Genomic DNA, 20144 nt, shown 5'->3' on the forward strand with positions numbered 1-20144 from the left:
CGTGTAGATGGTTTACAATGGATTTGACGCGCCCTTCTTGTGACAAACCATCCCGTAGGAAGGTCGACAAGTGATGTGAATCTCATTATTCACCCTGTTGGATCATACTGTTGGAAAGAGATTCTTAAAATCTGCGGATTTCGCGTAAGTGCTTCCACTTACGTGTCCGCCACACCCCCTTTTGGTCCTTTATGCAGTGATTGATTATATATCATCTATCGTGTTTCGTGTTTACATTTAGATACTATAATAATGTTCTACCCTATCATCTATGATGTAAAAGGCCTCGTCACCGAAAAATATTCATTTACTTCATCTACAATTGATATCTTATTTCATTTCGTTACATTACATTTCATTTCATTATATTTATTATTATTATTATTATTATTATTATATTTATTGATTATATTATATTTCATTCATCATTAATTTCCTTCAAATATTATATTTAAATAATTATATAATCATATAATCATATGGGGTTGGGAGGGTGCATCAGGGCATCATTGAAGTTGTAACTGTACCACGGAGTGGATTGCCAGCCGGAGTGTGGTGAGAAGTAACTATAACATCCTTGTAGATGGGTTCTTCTATCCCAACAGTTGCAATGGATTTGACGCGCCCTTCTTGTGACAAACCATCCCGTAGAAAGCTTGACAAGTAATGTAAATTTCATTATTCACCCTTTTGGATCATATTGCTGGAAGGAGATTCTCTTAAACCCGCGGATTTCGCGTAAGTGTCTCTACTTACGGGTCCGCCACACCCCCTTTTGGCCCTTCATACAGTGGTATGTTGAAGTCAGAGTGGTAATGAAATTGATCTTTACTGTTAAGTGGAACTGCATGCAGAGCAAGACTCAAGCTAGGATGGTGGCTACCTACATACATACATACATACTAGTATTTTCGGCAGTAATGTTCTCTTCCTCGTGTGGAGTTCTTCGGAACCTGTTGAGTTGGCCTCAAATCCTTCCCAACCAAGCTAAGTTATATGCCCAAATTTTAGGCAATTTGGTTCACAAAAACCTCTCATGACGAAGAGAACAAACCTGTCTATAATACCCTTCGTCACCCTATGCCAGAAAATATGTCTTCAATAGTTTCCTTAAAACTTTCCATATAATCAGAAAATGTATAGGAAACCAATTAAAAAAAGAACAAATAAGATTGCGAGAAATTTGCAGAAATTTCACACAATTTTGTCCAAGAAAATTTGCCATGTGCAACACTTTTCCTAGAAATAATGCAACAAAAACTAATTCCAGCCAGAAAATATTTACAGTACCAATTCCTCTTACAACATGTGGAACATGTGGAAATATGAAATCAGTTTCAATTATACAATTTATTAATAGGGACATTTATGATGATGGAAGTACCAACAATACACGAAAAAACGGAAATTTGTGTTGCTTCAGCACACTTTCCGAAAGATGTGGATGATGTATCTGCACCAGAAGTAGCAGCTTTCGTTTCTTATTGCCGAAAGCTAAACAACGCTTTCATCATAGGTTGTAGTTGTGATGTAAATGCTCATCATGCGATATGGGCTAACAAAGACATCAATAGTAGGGGAGAACACCTCTTAGATTTAACTTCAAGAAACGAAATCGATTTATGCACATTTAGAGGCGAAGAACCTACCTTTATAAATGCAATTCGGCAGGAAGTTTTAGATTTAACATTGTGTAGCCTTACACTCTCGAAAAAATAAAACAAAAATTGGCATGTGTCAGAGGAAATTTCTTCATCTGATTACAAGCATACTGTTGGAGGTTGGTTTTTCCGGCTTCAAAATATACTTTTCGACAGTAGTATTCCTTAGACACAGCTTTAAAGCTGAAATTAATTTGCAAATCATAAAAACTAATCTAATAACAATTCAAAAAACTTACATTCCAGTATACAATTCTACAATTCACATTCTATTTCACCATACAACTAATCTTATTCAACTTGTCTACATGAGCAAACGTTTCAGTGTTGCCAGTTGAATCGCAAGAAAATTTTATACATACCCATGCTGTTTGAATATGAGGCTGGCTGTCAACGCATAGAAACTACAAGAAATCCCGGGAAGACTAAACTGGGAATTTTTATCAGGAATGGATAACTTAAATGACATTCCAAATTCTCGTCATGATCTTAAAGAAACACACAGTTTGACAGTTGTGTACCGAAGAAACGCTTGTCAAATAGAGATGTATCTTGGTAGAATAGAAATCTGAAAAACTGTGACAGAAAATCCGGAAGTTATTTAACCGGACTAACAGAACACAACGGTGGTAACAGTACAAAGAGTCTTTCACAATTTATAACAGGAAAAAACGAAAGTCGAAGAGGATACATTGGAGGCACACATGTGAAAACATTGAAAGTACTCCGATTGTTGCTAGATTGCAAAAAGTCCTCGCTATAGATCATTTAATGAATATTGGAACTCTTAAAAAGAAGACAGTTCCTTTACGATGAGCTCCGAAGAAATCTTAGAAACAATGATGAAAACACACTTTACATGTTGTAATGTTGCTTTCACTGCAGACCAGAATGTACCAGAATGTGGGCTGCGTGACGGTGCATCAGTCATCTAGGCGTTTCGTAAGCCTTGGAGAGTGGGTTCAAATTCCCGCTCCAGTCGGGAAAAACTTTTCGTCAAACGGAAAATTCTCGACTGGGTTATGTGTGTTGCCCGTTGTCTAATGTTAGTGTTGACGGTGTAGTGTATTTTTCAATGAAAAAAATAATAAAATGTATCGCAAACTGAAGCCAATGAAACCAAGAGATATTCATAAAGATGAGAACTTAACTGTGTTGGAAGGTGCAAGGAGTGATGCATGCATTCTGGCCTTATTTACCGGTCAGACTAAGGCCAAGGTCAGACCAAGACTAAGTGTCCTCTGCTGTACGTAGGAGTCGTATTCATTCTACTCGATCCATGGATGTGTGTCTCTAGTTGCGCACTCTGCGAAGGAATCGCAAATCGTCCTCTACTGCATTCTGGTCAATCAAATTATTACTGAACAAAAGGTTGTGTGTGTCATGGTGTCACTTTTTTCCCAAAGGCAAATAAAAAGATAAATCATCACAATAAACCTTCAGACTCATAAGTTTATCGTTCATCATGTTGAAAACAATGGAAAACTACTAAACACTGAGAGTTGAAACAGATAAGAGCCAAAAAGCAATGGTGATTGATCAAGTGCCGGGTACTGAATTTCAGCTAAGCTTGAGAAAGAGCTTTTCCGTGGTTAGGGTTACACCGACACCGTCCGCTTTTGCGAGGGACAGCTCTGAACCGATGACATTTAGACGTTCCACAGAATCACACTGGATGAAAAATTTGTAAAAATCGTCGAGAATCTGTTAGCAATCAGGTAGAGCTATTTTGGGATCCAGAGTACTGTGGAACTGACGGTAATGAACAAGCCGATATGTTAGCAAGACTGGGATCGTCTCATCAATTCTGGTTGTTCTCTGAGAATGATTTTTAAAATATGTGAATATGAGAAAACAAATTCCAACTGGGAAAACACCACTTCTGCGAGGCACGTTTCATAAAGCCAAACGTTTCAAACACTCGTGAAATTTGAAAACATTCTAAAACAGATTTCAGTTCTTTTACTGGTCTTCTAACAGGTTTGAATTGTCCTAGTCGATATAATCTGAAGCTGATTGGGAATCTTCAATATGATAAACATGTATGTCGCTTTTGAGGCATATATAAATACAGTAGACTCGGAGCATTTGCTGTGCCGTTGTCCGACATATGCAGCTCAAAGAATTAGGTTCTTCGACAAGGGGCTGATAGAACCCTTTGGTGTCTGGTGAACAAACCCCAATGCGGTAGTACATTTCATCCGAACTGTTGCACTGTGTTTGATTCTTGTTAATACCAATGGCGATACGTCATCTTGACATAGCCAAATAAAACTGGGGCATTTGTCACAATAGATCAAAAAGCTAGTTGCAGTAACTCGACAAGGAATAAAAAAAATCACTGCAACATTACTCAGGAAAAAAAATCCTAATTTCGTTATCATTTTCGTGTCGATTTTTACCCGAAAATATATTTGAAAATGCGGCAATTTCTCCTCCCAATGTATTTTTCTGTCATTGTTCAATGCATTCTAGGAATGTCAGCAAAAAATATCATTTAGTTATCTGACCAGAATTGTTATTTGAACTACCCTTGCTAGTTGCGACACAATTAACTTAAACCATTTCTCGCAGGATCAACCAATAACTAAAAAAATAAAACTTTTTTCTTGTTTCCTTTTTGTTGAACCAGTTGAGTTTTGTTATTGAAATGTATTTAATTGATGAAGTGATTCGCCAATTGCTATACATTACCCAACATGCTAATGCTATAACGAAATAAGCTTTGGTGTAACAACTTTTTTTTAATCATTTAGTCAGGTCATTTTCAGGGAGGTTTTGGGCTGTTTGGGAGGATTTTCAGAGGAGTTTCAGCTGGTTTCAGAGTAGCTCGACGCGTTTTCGTAAGTTTTTTTTAGCTTGGTGGAAGGGACTTTATAGAGGTTTCGAAGAGGTTTCATTGGCATTTGAAATAGTTTTAGGGGCGTTCAGACCCCTTGATTTCAGAGCCAGCTCAGAAACGATTCAAGAGGTTTCATAGGGTTTCAAGAGGTTTCATGATAATTACAGGGATTTCAGAATGCTTACAGAGGTTTTCAAGGGGGTTTCCAAAAAAGTATCAGGAGTATTTTAGAAAGCTATAATGGAGGTTAAATGTGTTTCATGAATGCTGAACGTAGTTGCAACTACCGACTCCCTCATAATCCATTTGAAACGCCCTCTCGGACATCTCTTGAGCTAGGAGACGAACCAGCCAAGGGCTGAAAGTCTCCATAATAAAGCTTAATCAATCAAATCTAATGAGATCTCTGAAACCCTCTTACTGTATCCCACCTTAAACCGCTCGAAACACCCCTGGAATAGTCTATAAAACCTCATGGGAGCGGTTCAGAAACCATCTGATATCATTCTAAAGTTCTCCGGAATTCCCTTGAAACTTCTCTGCAATCCTTCTGAAACCTCCTGAAACCCCCAGCAATCCCATCTACTGAAGCCTTCTGTAACCATCTGGAACGCCTTCTTGAAACTCTGAAACCTTCCTGAAGCCCAATAGATTACAAATTTTGCACGAATAGGAAGCAATCGGTGAAGTACTGGATTAAAAATAGTGAGCTGGATTTTTGTATGATGAGATGAATTCTATATTTCTGCAAAGAAATGGTAGGTATATGATTTCTTGGCTTATTTGATGCTGTTTGAGCAAAAGTTTGGGTATCTGTGTTGTTGTATTATTTATTTCTTGCAACTTTATCAACACAGTTACACAAACTTTTGCTCAAACAGCATCAAATTAGGCAACAAATCATATAACCCACGCTGTTTGCATCATTTAATTGCAGAAATGGAGAGAATTAATCGTCTCATCATACAAAAATCCAGCTCACTACTTTCAATCTAGTGGTGGAATTTTTCAAGTGACTCACCCACCATATATTTTTCAAACCTTTTTTTGTATTCTTCAGATCATTTCTAAAAAAATGCCATAAAGAATCTGCACAGGGGAACCCTGAGGAAGTGTTATAAAAAATCCACATGAATACCTGCACGATTTGCTAGTGAAAATTTTGGAGAAATCTTGGGAAATCTGCCGGGATTCGTTGATAAGTTATTGGAATTTAACCATGAAATCCGGGAGAAACCCCTTTAGAGAAATTCCACAAAAAACCTGAAGGAATTTTGAACTAATTTTGCAAAGAAAATCTTGAAAAGTTTCATCATTGTCCTACGGATGTTTAGAGGGTTCATAGTATCCGTGATTTTTTTGGGGATTTCTTCTAGTAACCTAACAAAGATAGTTTTTTGGAGTGTTTGTTCCGCATTTCCTTAGCAATTCCTCTAGCTAGGCATTTCTTCAGTATTTCCTCCAGGTATTTTTCCTGGAGGGTTCCTATCTAAAAATTCTTTCGTGAATGTCTCACTGAGATTTTCCAAAAATTTCTACACGATATCCTTCTCGAATTCCGTATTCATTATTCTAAAAAATTCCTCGTCATTTTCAAATTTCTTTAACCTTTCAGGACGCGTGCCATCAAGCAACCGAAACGGGAATGGATCGCGCTCGAGCTGTATACGACGAGCGAGGTTTTTTGGTAGTGTTGTACTTTTTACAACAGCGCGCGTCCTGAAGGGTTGAGGTTTTATTTTTCCAGAAATATCGCTATAGATTTTCCAGTTCCCTTCATATTTTTCCAAGTTTTTTTTTTCTAGAGAGGCATGTATTTCTACCCGGGTAGAGCTTAATGGCAAAAGAATGGCAAATTTTACCATTAAAACAGAATGTTTGAATGGCAAAATGTGTTATTTGTTTGTTTGAAATAAGAGTTAAAATAACATAAATAATAACAAAATTTTGGTAGCAGAAAAACTTAAAAATAACTTATTTTGCCATTGTAATAACAAAGTAATGGTAAAGCATGCGGATTAAATTGAAGAACAAAATAAGTTATTATTGAGATATTGGTAACAAAATAAGACCCAAATTAACTGTTATCGGTGAATAACAAAATATGACATTCTTGAGTTATTGATAACAGAATAAGAACAAATTTAGCTGTTTATGTGGCGATCAAAATAATGGTAGGTTTAGTTGTTCAAATTGAATTTCAAAATAATGGTAGATTCAGTTATTATTTCAAAGTAGCAGAAGAAAGGTAAAATGAGCTATTTCTTTTTTTTTTTTGCTTCAATAAAATTTAAGTTCATCAATCAATGTAAAAACAGTTTAATTTTGTGGAAATTAAAAACTCAAAACGAAACGAACTTAAAAATCAAATTCACTTTGATGAACGTAGCCACCGTTGCGTCGAAAAAGATAGATACGTCGTTTTACAAATTATACTCTTTAATTGTTTGAGTTCTAAATTAACATAAATTGATGTGCATCAAATAGAATCCATTGCGAATCAAACACACAGCTGAAAATCCGGATTTGTTTACTTTTGCGAGATACGTCGAATTGAAAAGTTATGCTTGAAATATACAATATAATAGTTAATGGTATATTAAGAGTAAAATATGTTATGGTGCCTAATGTTTATAAATAATTTCAATATCAAAATAATGGCAAATTTAGCTAGGAATGTAAATTATGTTATTGTTTTGATATTTTATACAATTCATTATAAAAGGTGCTAAATTTCAAGTTTTACCATGATAGTAATTTTTGTTATTGATGTGTTATTTAGCATTATTCATGAATAACATATCAATGACAAGATTTGCTATGATTGTATATTTTGCTATTGATTTGCCATTTTAAGTTTTTCATAATAACAGAAGAATGGCAAAACGAGATATGATGTCAAAACCAGTTATTATTTTGTCCTTTGTTTGCCATTAGCCTCTACCCGGGTACAGAACGTCCTGTGGATTGCTACAACGATTTCGCTATAATATTTTTGAATAAAAAAATATGAAAGAAAGTTCTGGCGAAACGCCTTTAAAGCCACTTGCTTGAAGTTTACAATACTAGACCTACATATGAGAAGAGCGGAACAACCATTGCACGCCTTAACTTCTTCCGTCTTTCTTAGGCGTCTTTCAATTCATTTATGCAATCTTGTCCTGACATCAGGTGGAGAGGAATTTGCAATGGTGTAGCATTGATTATACGTCGTTTTCAAAATTTGTTACTGAACTAGCCTCGGGCTAAACATCTTGTTAAACAGATAAAAAAGAGATGGAATAGTGAAAATAGGAATGTTCATGGTGTAAGCTCGGAGTCAGTTTAGATTTCCACTCCGCAGCATCGTTATTTGTTCTGTGGGTTAGTTGGTTAAAGTGTCGGTCTAGTGAATACGAAGTCGTGAGTTCGAATCCCACTAGGACGAGATTTTTTTTTTACAATTTCATCTCTCAATTTGTCCATCAATCAACATTCTGTGCCTGTAATGAGGGGAAAATGCGGGAGTTAGGTTTTGACTTTGTGTAGCCCTGGCCACTTTTGCAAATTGCTGTTGCATAAAATCTCTTCATACCGTTCCGAGCCATGTTTCATTATGATTCAGCTATCAAACCTTTTTTTTACGTTTCTATTTATGTGTAAGAGTATTTATCCATAATTTCTAAAAAACTGTATCTTGTAATATGTATTAAAACTTGCATGGACTAAGATCGATGGTAAAACCAGAACAACAGCCAGTTTCTAACTGCCCTGGGCTTTGGATCAATATTGTCTAGGGAAGAGTGTCTTCTGAGGGCCCTCTTGTTTCACTTGTTACTAGTGTTGTTAAACCATATTTCTTTATTACTTTATTGTTATTTTTTCTGATATAACAACATTAGATTAATGGGTGCGACAGGAGTGACCATCAAAGCCACTTATGTCCCAGGATAATTCGATCCAATAGCCAACGGCTTCCTCAATGGCCGACTGGGTGCGTGCTTTGGGTGGCGGATTTAAGCAAAGGAAGGGGAATCATACTTCGATTGACTTCATCGGATAAAGTGCCATCCGATAAGCGTTCTTGTATGAATCGCCTTCCATCGTCTCGCAGTCAAAATTGAATTTAATAAAGCGAATAAATGTTAAAAAACTTAAATACTAAATCAATTGTATTACAGATTTGTCCGCATTTCAACTCTAGACATTATTTTTATTACTGTATTAGCTTCAATATTTAGTTATAAAGTTTGAGAAAGAGTATAGCTACATGACTGCAAGACGACGTGGACCACATTGAGGAAATAATTATTCGATATAGGGTAGTTGGACCATTAGGGAGGGGCCTCTATTTTGGGCATTTTTCTGCTGTTGCTCGGCCGGTTGGACTGGTTGACTGTATTTCTTTTGCGCGATGAGATACTTGCATTATCTACCCGAGCACGAGAATTTGGGTCAGTTGGTTCGATGTTGATTGGGTTGTGCCAGGGGAATGCCTGAGATGGTTGCCACTGCCCAGATAGTTCGGCTTCCTAATCAAATGTTAAAATTTTTAAAGGCCCAGCTATGCTGCAAATACAAAATATTTTATTTTCTTGCAAATTAAATATAATTAAAACTACATTAAATTATGATTGATATTCGTGACGATTTTTTTTCCTGTTTGATCACATACACACTAATACTAAAACAGTTACTGCTATTATTCATAAACATAAACACTAAACACATAATAATTACTAATCCATTTTTCCTTCTTTGTTTTTCTCTATAAAATTTTGCATGGTTCGCATCTTTGCGGAACATGAACGGTGCATGAGCACAAGCTTTTTCAGATTAACATATGGAAGATCTTCGAAAGACAACCAGAAGCTAACAAACACAGTCTATGGGGAAGTATCATCGACATATGTAAGTAAACAAATGTAAAATACTCTCCATGGAACCTGAATTCTAAGCGTGCGAAGGTAAATAACTAACATACGGCGGGAAACAATAATTTATCAGGAAACTAAGTGGATGGAAAATTATTTTTCGCTGTTTAAATGAAAATTTAACTAAAGTTACGCGTACGAATGAATAACTAGTTTTCAAGTAGTTTTCTTCTTTTCAAAAGCTCTAATTCTCTTTTTTTTTTGCAAATTTGTGGAGCTTTTGCAGCCGAATAGCATTGATATTGTCAAGTCCGTACTAACTCCCGGCCCGAGTTGCAACACTTAATTGTGCTTATAGTTCCGAAGCTAACGCGTGATCAATAACTTAAGATGCTTTGTTGACGTCAATGCGTCTCGACATGACACCTACTTCTTTGACTAAGCTGGACAACATTACTTATGTATGACAAGGAAAATATTTCTACGTTTTTAAATGTTGGTATTATATGAAAAGTGAGGGAGTATGACGTGTTTTCTACAAGAAAAACTAGTAGGACTTACAGAACAATTCGAAGATTTAGCCGTGTATTGCCTGGATCTAGGAGCAATTTCTGTTAGGTGCAAATGTTTATTAGTTATGAAGCCAATACGTTATCAATGAGACCAATTAGTCTGGACATCTTAAATAATAATCTGTAATAAATGACGCAAAAACATTATGACCAGCAATTACTGACATAATGAACATAACTACTTGGTATAACACTTCAATAGAGTAGAGGCTACATATTTGATATGGGGCAAAACAGTAACGCTACTTAAGTTTGGGAATCTAAGGCAACTAACTGACAAATTGACATGGACCTAACATACAGCATGGACCTTACTACAGAAACCAATCTCATACTTTCTACCGTATTTGCATTATTGTGTCTCAAGTCTAGTCCAATACCTTTCCCCAACCTATATCATTACCCTTCCGATGGTGTTCATGTGGTCCGCACGGACTATTACGGCCATTACCCCTCCTTGATCTTCGGCATTGGATTGACTTGCGCTCTTATTGCCCCACCAACTGCTGCAAAATGAAAATGAAAAATGAAACAACAGCCAGTTTCTAACTGTTGATGTTGTAACGACACCCAATGCGTACAGATTCGCCGTATTCCACGCTCCTCTAAAATTTCAATTTCATCCAGTTCCTCGCACTCTCGGGCCAGCAGTTTTTTTAAGTTATTTATCTGCGAATGACTGACAGGCAGAGCGCAGCACGCGTGTATGGGGAATGCCTGCTGTGTGTTTAAATATCTCCGCTGATCCATGTGTATATTATTTTCGTATATTTCTACAGAGAGTGAGCACAGCCCGCGCCTATAGTCGGACCGACTAGCGAGTAGACGGAGCAACAGGGAGTTGGATCTAGCAGCGCCCAGCTCGGTGTGCGTGCCCCCTGTGTGGCTCTCCGTCGTCGTCGTCGTCGTATGTGTGCCCGCGTGTATGTTGAATTGACCCCTCTCGATTCGACGACCGAGACGAAGAAACCCCATCGCCAGCAGTAGCAGCAGCAGTTTTTAGTCGTCTTGGTAGTGTGGTTGGTGGTGGTGGTGCTGCTGCTGCAAAACGTCGTCGTCGTCAGTGAAGAAGATAATCGAGTGAATCGAAACCGAAGAAAACCAGTGCGAGCGACAAGAAGAATTTCAGCCAAATCCCATTCGGTTGGGTGTCAGTCAGTTTCGGTTTTCAAAAGAGTATCATCTGTATCGTATCGTAAGAAAAAAGAGGCAAAAGTGAAAAGTGTGTGGTAAAAGCGGAGTCAAAATTGGAAAACATCACCACCACCCTGCCCTCGACCGACAGTATTCCCCCTGGTTGAGTCGCCTAATGAGCGAAGGAAATTGTGATGCGATGTGTTTTCGTTCGATTGGGAAGGAAAAGTGAGATTTCAAGTGTCAAGTGCGATTTTTTGCGATATTTTAGGGGAAGATTTCGATAAAAACCAATAGAAGTGGAATTGGGAAGTGCAAGAAGAAGAAATAATAGAAAGAAATCACATACACCAATAGTAGTAACAACAACAACAGTGAAGAAGCAAAAGAGAAAAAAGAAGAAAATCGACAAACAACAACAGCAACAACAACAATGTCCATGGACAACCGAAGTACCTCGGCCCTGTTTAAAAGGGCCGAGCAGTTGAAACGGTGGGATGAATCAGAGGCGAACAAGCACAGCGGTATCCCGAAGAGTCCCTCGATGCGCCGGATCAAGTTCTCGTCGGGGTGTATCTTCCTGGCGGCGTGTATGGCCGGCGATAAGGACGAGGTGTCGCGGCTGCTGGAAACCGGCGCCGACATCGACACGGCCAACGTGGACGGGCTGACAGCGTTGCATCAGGTGAGTTATGTCTTCCGTAGTATCGGAAACGGTTATATGTTTACTTAAAAACCAGATAATCACAGAAGATTCGTTAGAAATTGCTGTAGAACTATCATAGTTCATAATGAAACTTATTCAATACCTAGTTTCTGATTGGTGATCTTCAAGCACAGACCAGGAAAACTTTCTCCATCGTAGGCTAGTGTCTACAATCCACGAAATTTTTTTTGGAAGAATTATTGGAGGAATTCCCGAAGAAATCCATAGATAAAATTACCAAAATTATTGACTATATACTTCCTTAAGCAAACAGAACTTTCTAAGGAATCCCTGGAGAAATTTTCCAAACAATTACAAGAGAAATCTAGAGGAATTCCATAATGAATCTTTGTATTTTTTTAAGGCTCAAGAATCCGTCATCATTTTTTGGGATGTAGATTTCCGTAGGTCAAGGAATCTCTGGAGAAAATTTAAAGAAATCCTAAAACAATCTCTGGAGGAACCCTTGGAGAAGTTTTCTATAGAATTACTGAGTTATTTCCCAAAAAAAGCCAGGGAAAAATACTCAAGGAATTCGTAGATATTTTTTCTAGAAACAACTTTCTCCTGGAGAATTTCCAGGAGATATCCCTGGATAAATTTTTCACGGAATCGCTCAAGGAAATCTCAATGGAATTCCTGGAGTAATTTTTCAAGCAACTCCTGAAGGAGTTCATAATAGACTCCCCGCAGAATAGCCCAAAGAATTTCTGGAGAAGTTTGCCTAAGAATCCCTGAAAAAATGTCCACAAGAATCCTCAGACAAAACCCTCAAGAGAGCCTTTCATTATTTTCCAAAAGACTGCTAGAGAAGTTCTTGAAGAAATTCCCTGAACGAGCTTCCAGTGGAATCCCTGGAGGGGTTCTAGAATATCTGTTGGATTCTGTAGAGGTATCTCTCTAAAACGATTAATTTTCTCCAATCTCCAATCCAATAGCCATTGGCATATTAGGATTATCTCAACTGCCAACAAGAATTCAATACATATTTTGAACATGTTAGAATGTAGAGGACATACTTTCTGGATTATTCTAGGAAATTTTTAAATTTCCGTCTATATTCCGTTTTAGTATGCCTGGGTCAGTTATTATAATGTGTTTGTAACATTTGAAATGATCAGAAATGTTTCAATCTATCAAGTGTCAGAGGAAACTCAGTCAAATTCCACTCAAATTAGTTAATATCTAGTCTTTCAGAGTAGGCTATTTTACATGACCGACCACTCCACTCCGGTCATTGCACCGGTGTTGAATAATTTTCCATTTTTCGGATCGCATGTTCAAACCGCACCGCCAAGGAAAGTTTCTACTCATAATTTGGTCACGTCATAGTCCAAAATAAACGAAACCACGCTAGGTAAAATCAAATACTACCCAGCAACACCTAGCAGCACAGACAAGACATCATACAAATGTAAGCCAGCAGCAGTGTACCAGTAGTTCCCAAGCGGAATTTGGTGGACTTCTAGTTTGGGCGATTTTTTAAAGTAATCGATCCAACTTCAAAAACTTTTTAGCTTTCTGTTATCAAGTCGGAAAAGAAATGCCGAACTGTCGAAAATGTCTTGTGAACCAACCACTTGCGTGTTCAACTCCCTTAACGTCGAAATTCCACGTTCCATGAATTTGTCTAGCCAAATCGTGGAATGGCTGGTGCCGCTAATCAGGCTAGATTTTCGTGTCGTGTTCAGATTCTGTCCTAGCATCTAGTATTTCTGGTAACGCAAGCGTGAGTGATGAAAATTATCAAAGATGCGGCCTCGTGGTCATGACTATCACACGTTCGCTTTACTAGTTATGGGTTCGCTACCCACCTTCGTCAAGCCGACACAAATCGTCGATTGACTCTCCTTTGAGCGAATGCTCTACGGAAACCGTTTTCATTATCTTGTTATTTCCGTGAGTTTTTGGACCATACCGCTGATGAGTGTCCGGGAGACGTAAATGTAGGTAAGTCATCAATCTTATCTCCAGAATACCGGAAATCGTGCGATTTGGTGAGTTCATTCCGGCATGGCCCTTTAAAACTTCACTGCCTGAACCTGCCTTTACCCTAGCACTAATAACTCCCAACTTCCTGTGAGGTTTATAAGGGAAGTAAAGGTCATTTTTCCCCAGCTGTGGCCAAGTATGTAATTAGGAAACACAGAGTGTTTCATTTATTGATAAATTTAGAGTTGAATTTGTGAAAAAATACGTTCTGGTAAGATTCGAACCCACGACTAGGAAAGGTTGAAATTCTGCGGAATAGAAAGTCAAACTAAAGTCAAGCTCACACTATGATTCATGGGTTCGAATGTGTGCGTTTTTCACAAATTCAACTCTCAATTTGTCAAATAATAGACACTCTGTGTCTTCTCTAATACAAGCTTCCCAGTAAATCTCTTATATGCTTCATATTTGGAGCTTTGGAAAAACTTTTGATAAAATTTCAGGAACCCATAATCCGTCTGAGATTCTACAGCAATTCCATCCGGAATGTCACTAAGAACTCCCTCGTGATTTCACCACAAATTTGTACCAGGGTTCTTCCAGGAGTTTCTTCTGGGATTCCCAACGAGGTTTTGGTGAGATTCTTCCGGAGTTTATTTGATATTCTTATAGAAGTTCCCTCTGGGGTTATTCTAGAAGTTTCCTAAAGAAGCTCCGGTTGGGATTCATTCCTTCAAGAGCTCTTGTCAGGTTTTCTTCAGGAAGTACGCCCGTAATTGTTTCATAGATTTTTTTCTGGGATTTCTTGAGGAATATCTTCTGAGATTACTTAAGGAGCTTATAGATTCTTTCGAAATTCTTTCCGCTCCATCTAAGATTCATTTTGTGTGTGTGTGTGTTTTTTTTTCAGAAGTGCCCTCTGGGATCTCTTCTGAAATTCCTGACAGGTTCCTTCAGAATCTTCTATCAGGATTCCTTTTGGGACATCGAGGGGTTACTTCTGGGATTTCTCAATAAGTTCCAGGAATACTTCAGGAATTCCATCCTTGGTTCTCCCAATAGTTTTTTTAATGTTCTTCTTCTTCTTTATGGCTCTACGTCCGCACTGGGACTTGGCCTGCCTCGCTTCAATTTAGTGTTCTTTGAGCAATTGAAGGGCTTTCTTTGCCTGCCATTGCATGAATTTGTATACTGTGAGGCAAGCACCATGATACACTATGCCCAGGGAGTCGAAAAAATTTTCCCGACCGGAACGGGAATCAAACCCGCCGTCTCCGGATTGGCGATCCATAGCCTTAACCACTAGGCTAACTGGAGACCCCAATGTCTTCAGAAGTTCTTTTTATTTCCAGAATATTCCTGGAAATTCCAGCAACTTCATCCGGGATTTCTTCCGGAATTTCTCCCAGAGATCTCTCGGGGATTGCTTCAGGAATTCCTCCCGGGATTTCTTCAGAAACTCAATTCAAAATCAGGAATTGATTCCAGGAACTCCATGCTAGATCCCTCCCGGAGTTACTTCTGGGGTTTCTACAGGAATTCTTTCTGATATCCTTCCAGGAATCCTACAAAAACTTCTCCGGGATTCTTCCAGAAGCTCCTTCCGGGATCTTTCTGGAACTACTTTTGGGAATTCCTATCGGATTTTTTACAGTATTTCTACCCGGAGCTTTTTCAGAGATTGCTCGAAAAACCTCTTCCGGGATTCCGCCAGGATTTTCTTGAGGAAATTCTCCCGCAAGTTCCTACTTATTTTCTTCCAACAGTTTCTTCCGGGATTCCATTTTTTCAGGTATACCCTCTGGAAGTAGAAAAAAAAAACTTCACTGGTACATTCCCATGGATGAATTCCAAGAGGAATCTCTGAAGGAACTGCTTGAGCATTTCCTGAAGGAGCTGCTGGAACGACTACTGAAATAATCCATGGAACAACTTTTGAGGAAATCCCTGCTGAAACTACTGAAGTAATTCAATGAATATTGACGAAGTCTCTAAATATGTTCCCTAAAATATCGCTGGAAAATTAAAAAAAAATATCAAGAAAATTCTAAATGAATTCCTGAAAGAATTTCTAAAATAAACAGGAATATTTTATGAATCCATTAATGGATTTTCTGAAGAAATCCTAGAGGAATACTTGAAGAAACACCTGGAAACCCCTGGTGGAATACCTAACAAAACCTCTTGAGATAAATGCTGGAAAAATCCTAAACATTTTTGAAATGAATTCCTGAAGTAATCCATATAGAAATTCAAAGAGGTATGGTTATATGATTGGAGGAATTTCTAAGAAAATACATAGAGGAATACCCGGCAGAATTTCTAACAAAATCTCTGTGTGAATTTCTGCAATAATGTCTTCCAGCCTTTCCGTAAGAATTCTTATAAGAATGTGTTGAATACAAGGATCGGTAAATTCGCCTCACTCCATTCATATTCACTCCTCTTTGCTGAAGCGAATCGAGAAAGATGGAGCAAACGGATAGTCGTGATCAAACACGCAACCCCATCACCAGTGGGAAGCGATTCGCAAGCTGGTTGACATGGATATTCGTGACCGATCGTCGCAGTTTGGGTCGCAAGCGAATGAATGAATGGCGAATGGTGACGAATGCTGGTGATCGATCAAAACGGCTTTGCTGTCGTCGCTGACAAGCAAACACACAAACTAAAGCGACAACCGTTCGCTGCTGACTGTATTCGAGTATGGAAGAAGATGAAAAGCGGAAATCAGGAACCCTGGTTGAATAATTGATGAAGGAATCCTTGGTGGATTTTTGAAGATTTTTTTAAGGAATCCTTGGAGAAATTTCTGGAAGAAATCGAATTTATAATAAAAGCCGTGGCAGGAATTCCTGCAAAAAAAAATCCCAAATATATCTCACATTTTTTTAGAAAGAGTCGCTGGAGAAATTTCAAAAGAAATCCTAGGAAGTTTTTCTGGTGGAAATCCAGATTTTCAAAAACTATCATCTCTGGAGTAATTTCTAAAGCACACCCCGGGCCCATATAGCCGAGGCGGTAAACGCACGGGTATTCAGCATGACCATGCTGAGGGTGACGGGTTCGATTCCCGGTCGGTCCAGGATCTTTTCGTAAAGGAAATTTCCTTGACTTCCTTGGGCATAGAGTATCTACGTGCCTGCCACACGATATACGCATGCAAAATGGTCATTGGCAGAGGAAGCTCTCAGTTAATAACTGTGGAAGTGCTCATAGAACACTAAGCTGAGAAGCAGGCTTTGTCCCAATGAGGACGTAACGCCAAGAAGAGAGAGAGAGAGAGAGACCCCGGAAAAAACTTTGGAATAAATCCTTGGAAGATCGTTTGAGAGAATGCTTAAAGAAATTTCCCATGCATTTTTCGTAAAACAAAATCTAAAAAAATCAAAAAAAAATAGAGTAAATCTGAAGGATTTTCTAAAGTGATTCCTGGAGGAATTTCTGCAGAAACTGATAAACAACTTTCTTCCACAACTCTGTGAAAATTCTGAAGGAACCTCTGATGGAATTTCTGGAGACATAAGAAGTTGAAGTGGGAATTGCTGGTGAAATCCTTTGAAGAATTTCCAATTTATTCCCAGTACTGATTTTTGAATGAACTTTTGAACATTTTCTGAAAAACTATGGAATTGTTTATGAAGGCATCGCTGAACGTTTTATTAAAAGAATTTCTGGAGAAACTTCGGAATGAATGGCTTAAAAAATTTCTGAAGGAATCTCTAAATCCCTGGAAGAATTTTTGCTCAAATTCATGGATTATATTTTTTGATAAAAAACAGAGGAATTTCAGGAGCAAATCATGCAAGATGCTTGTGGAATCTGAAGAATAGGAAAAGTTTCTAAACAAATCCCTGAAGAAAATTTCCGAATGAATCCATGGAAGATTTTTTGAAAAAATCCGTGAGGAATTTTTTGGCCGATTGCAAAGATTCCGAAGGATTCTTTTAGAAACCTGAATAAATAGTCGGAGGAATTTCTGAAGAAATCCCTGGGTGAATTTCCCAAACAATCTCGGACATTATTTGTGAAAAATGGAGGAATTGATGAAGCAATTCATGCCAGATTTTGTAAAAGAATTCTTCGTGACACCACTTCTGGAGGAATACATGGAAGATTTTCTGAAATATGTAATCTGTTACATGAGGATTTGAAATGTTTTCTTCGGAGACCGTCGTAATAAAGTTGTAAATTCTGGGTTTCCTTACTTTTAGTTAACCGCAAAATTGCAACAGAAGGCGACCGAGCAGACAGCGGTACAAATCTGCATTAAAAACGATCATTCGTCAAATACAGCACAACCAGTAACCACGCTCTATTAAGTACATGTCACAAATCTATAAATTTCCGAGGGAACCCCTCTGAGGAATTTTTGAAGACATTTTCGGGGACTTTTTCAAATGAATCCCTGAATTTAATTCTGGACTTTTTGATTTTTTTGAGACATTTATGCAAATAATGTAATTTTGTATGTCCATTGCTCAAAATATTGGCTTTTGAATCAATCATACATATTTTAGGAGACAAAGCTTTCGAGATAGTGGTTTATACGTAATTTAGCGAGAATTACTAATACAGGTATTCTTCGATATAACGTACCCTCGATATAGCGAATTCAATATAACGTACATTTTGCTTCGATATAACGTACAACATTAAAATTTTCATTTTTTCCCAGGAATAACTCTCAGATAAACTACGAAATCACTCATATCAATGCTATGTTGCAGGATTAGCCTTGTTATTTTGTTAATATCCAAACTTAGCGCAACTTTGGGAAAAAAATTGTGTACGTTATATCGAAGCAAAATGTAAAAACCCGATTTAATCCACCGATGGTGAACAGAACCCTTCTTACACTTATTTAAACTATTGTTGTATTATTTGTATTTAACATACAGGGGATACTCAAAATAACTGGGACAGGTAAAATTTTCACTTTTCAAAAAATGTTCAACTCGCTGTAACTTTTCGAAAAGGGCATCAAATATTCTCAAATTTTTACTGTAAGTTCATCAACTAGTTGTGTATCAGTGGACAAAATTTGGAAAAGGTCGAGCCATTCTACACGAAGTTATAAAGGTTCTAGAAAAAGATATAATTATCCGATAGCCAACTTTGAGCTGTTATATCTCCAGATTCAATGAACCGAATGCAATGAAATTTTGATCATTTATGACTTATATAATGAGCTATTAAAAACTTTTGACTAAACTTAAAATTCTTTACGCGAAAGAAAATTATTACGATTGGATTATTTTTCTAATATAACACCAATTATTTCAAAACTTCATCATCCCTGGCCAAGATCACAGGGTTTGACGGTATTAAAGTGAAGGATGTTAATTGTAATTCTTGTAATGAAAATATCACCTTTAACACTTTAATGCGCCTCCAACGGTTCATTGCGAACCGGCTGCTACAGATGGAGTATGGCTGATTTATCAGAAATGCTCGATATACAGGAGGAACCTGCTGGGGCCTAGTAGTTTCTATACCCAGGAAACAGTTCCGGTCGATTGAGTCTAGGAGGGTACCGAGAGTCGTTGTGAATCATAATGAAAATATTTGTGTTTTGTGACGGGTCTCGGAATCTTTTTTGAGTCAGCAGACTTTGAACTGTTGCATGGGCTTCCCACTATTCGGTTAATTTTAACAAATACACTAAAAAATTCAATTTAAATATGAAATAATTAGTAGTGTCTCGTGTATTCAATTTGCTAATACATAGGTCTCAACATTTGATGTGCTTTCGTGATTTAATTTTCTCTTTAATTATGTTTATATCTAATAGTTTTGTGACTAAACCCTAATATGTTTCATGCCTAGTGCTTAATGATATTTTCTTGCGATATCAATTCAAAATAACTAAAATACTAATAGTGGGAAGTGCAGCATTTAATAGTGCATGCTTATAGATTCGAAGCTAACGTGTGATCAAGACGAAATCGACAAAAACTGACTACTTAGACTTTGACTAACGTAGACTATTTATGACAAATTAGATTTTTTTACATTTTCGGTTGTATGGAAGGTTTTCTTTAATTTTGACCTATTTGGACCTTTCTAATAGTGCTAGGGATGTGGACGAAATACAACTTTCAAAGATAAAAAAAACAGTACTAAAATAAGGATCAACAAAAATGGACATAACAAACACATCGATCATCTAACAGATCATAGGCACACCAAAGATTACTGAACTATATGGCAGACCATAAATTTGAACAATAACATTATTTAAACCTAGACATGACAAAAAAAACACAAATACAAAATCGACCAAATGACAATAAACCGAAACTTTCACACCTTTTACCGTAACCTTCTGAATCAGTACGCAACAGTGTCTTACTGGACGACATGTCCGTGCACGACTGGTGAACTGCTTCTGAAGGAATACGTTCTCTATCCTATCCAAAGGCCTAGTGAACTGTCGTTGTC

General features: G+C 37.6%; 1 protein-coding gene across 16 annotated transcripts in view; it reads left to right on the plus strand.

The window, feature by feature from the left end:
- The window catches only part of LOC109416470 (protein phosphatase 1 regulatory subunit 12B), a 263264-nt gene that overhangs the window by 19253 nt on the left and 223867 nt on the right, over positions 1–20144 (plus strand). For 15 of the 16 annotated variants that reach the window (XM_062853691.1, XM_062853705.1, XM_062853690.1 and 12 more), the window contains exon 2: positions 10708–11747. In XM_062853691.1, coding sequence (XP_062709675.1) covers positions 11496–11747 — 252 coding nt within the window. In that variant the 5' untranslated portion in view covers positions 10708–11495. The remainder of the gene's footprint in view (positions 1–10707; positions 11748–20144) is intronic. The other variant, XM_062853692.1, reaches the window with a different exon arrangement.

The sequence above is a fragment of the Aedes albopictus genome, chromosome 2, assembly GCF_035046485.1.
Source record: "Aedes albopictus strain Foshan chromosome 2, AalbF5, whole genome shotgun sequence".
NCBI lineage: Eukaryota > Metazoa > Arthropoda > Insecta > Diptera > Culicidae > Aedes > Aedes albopictus.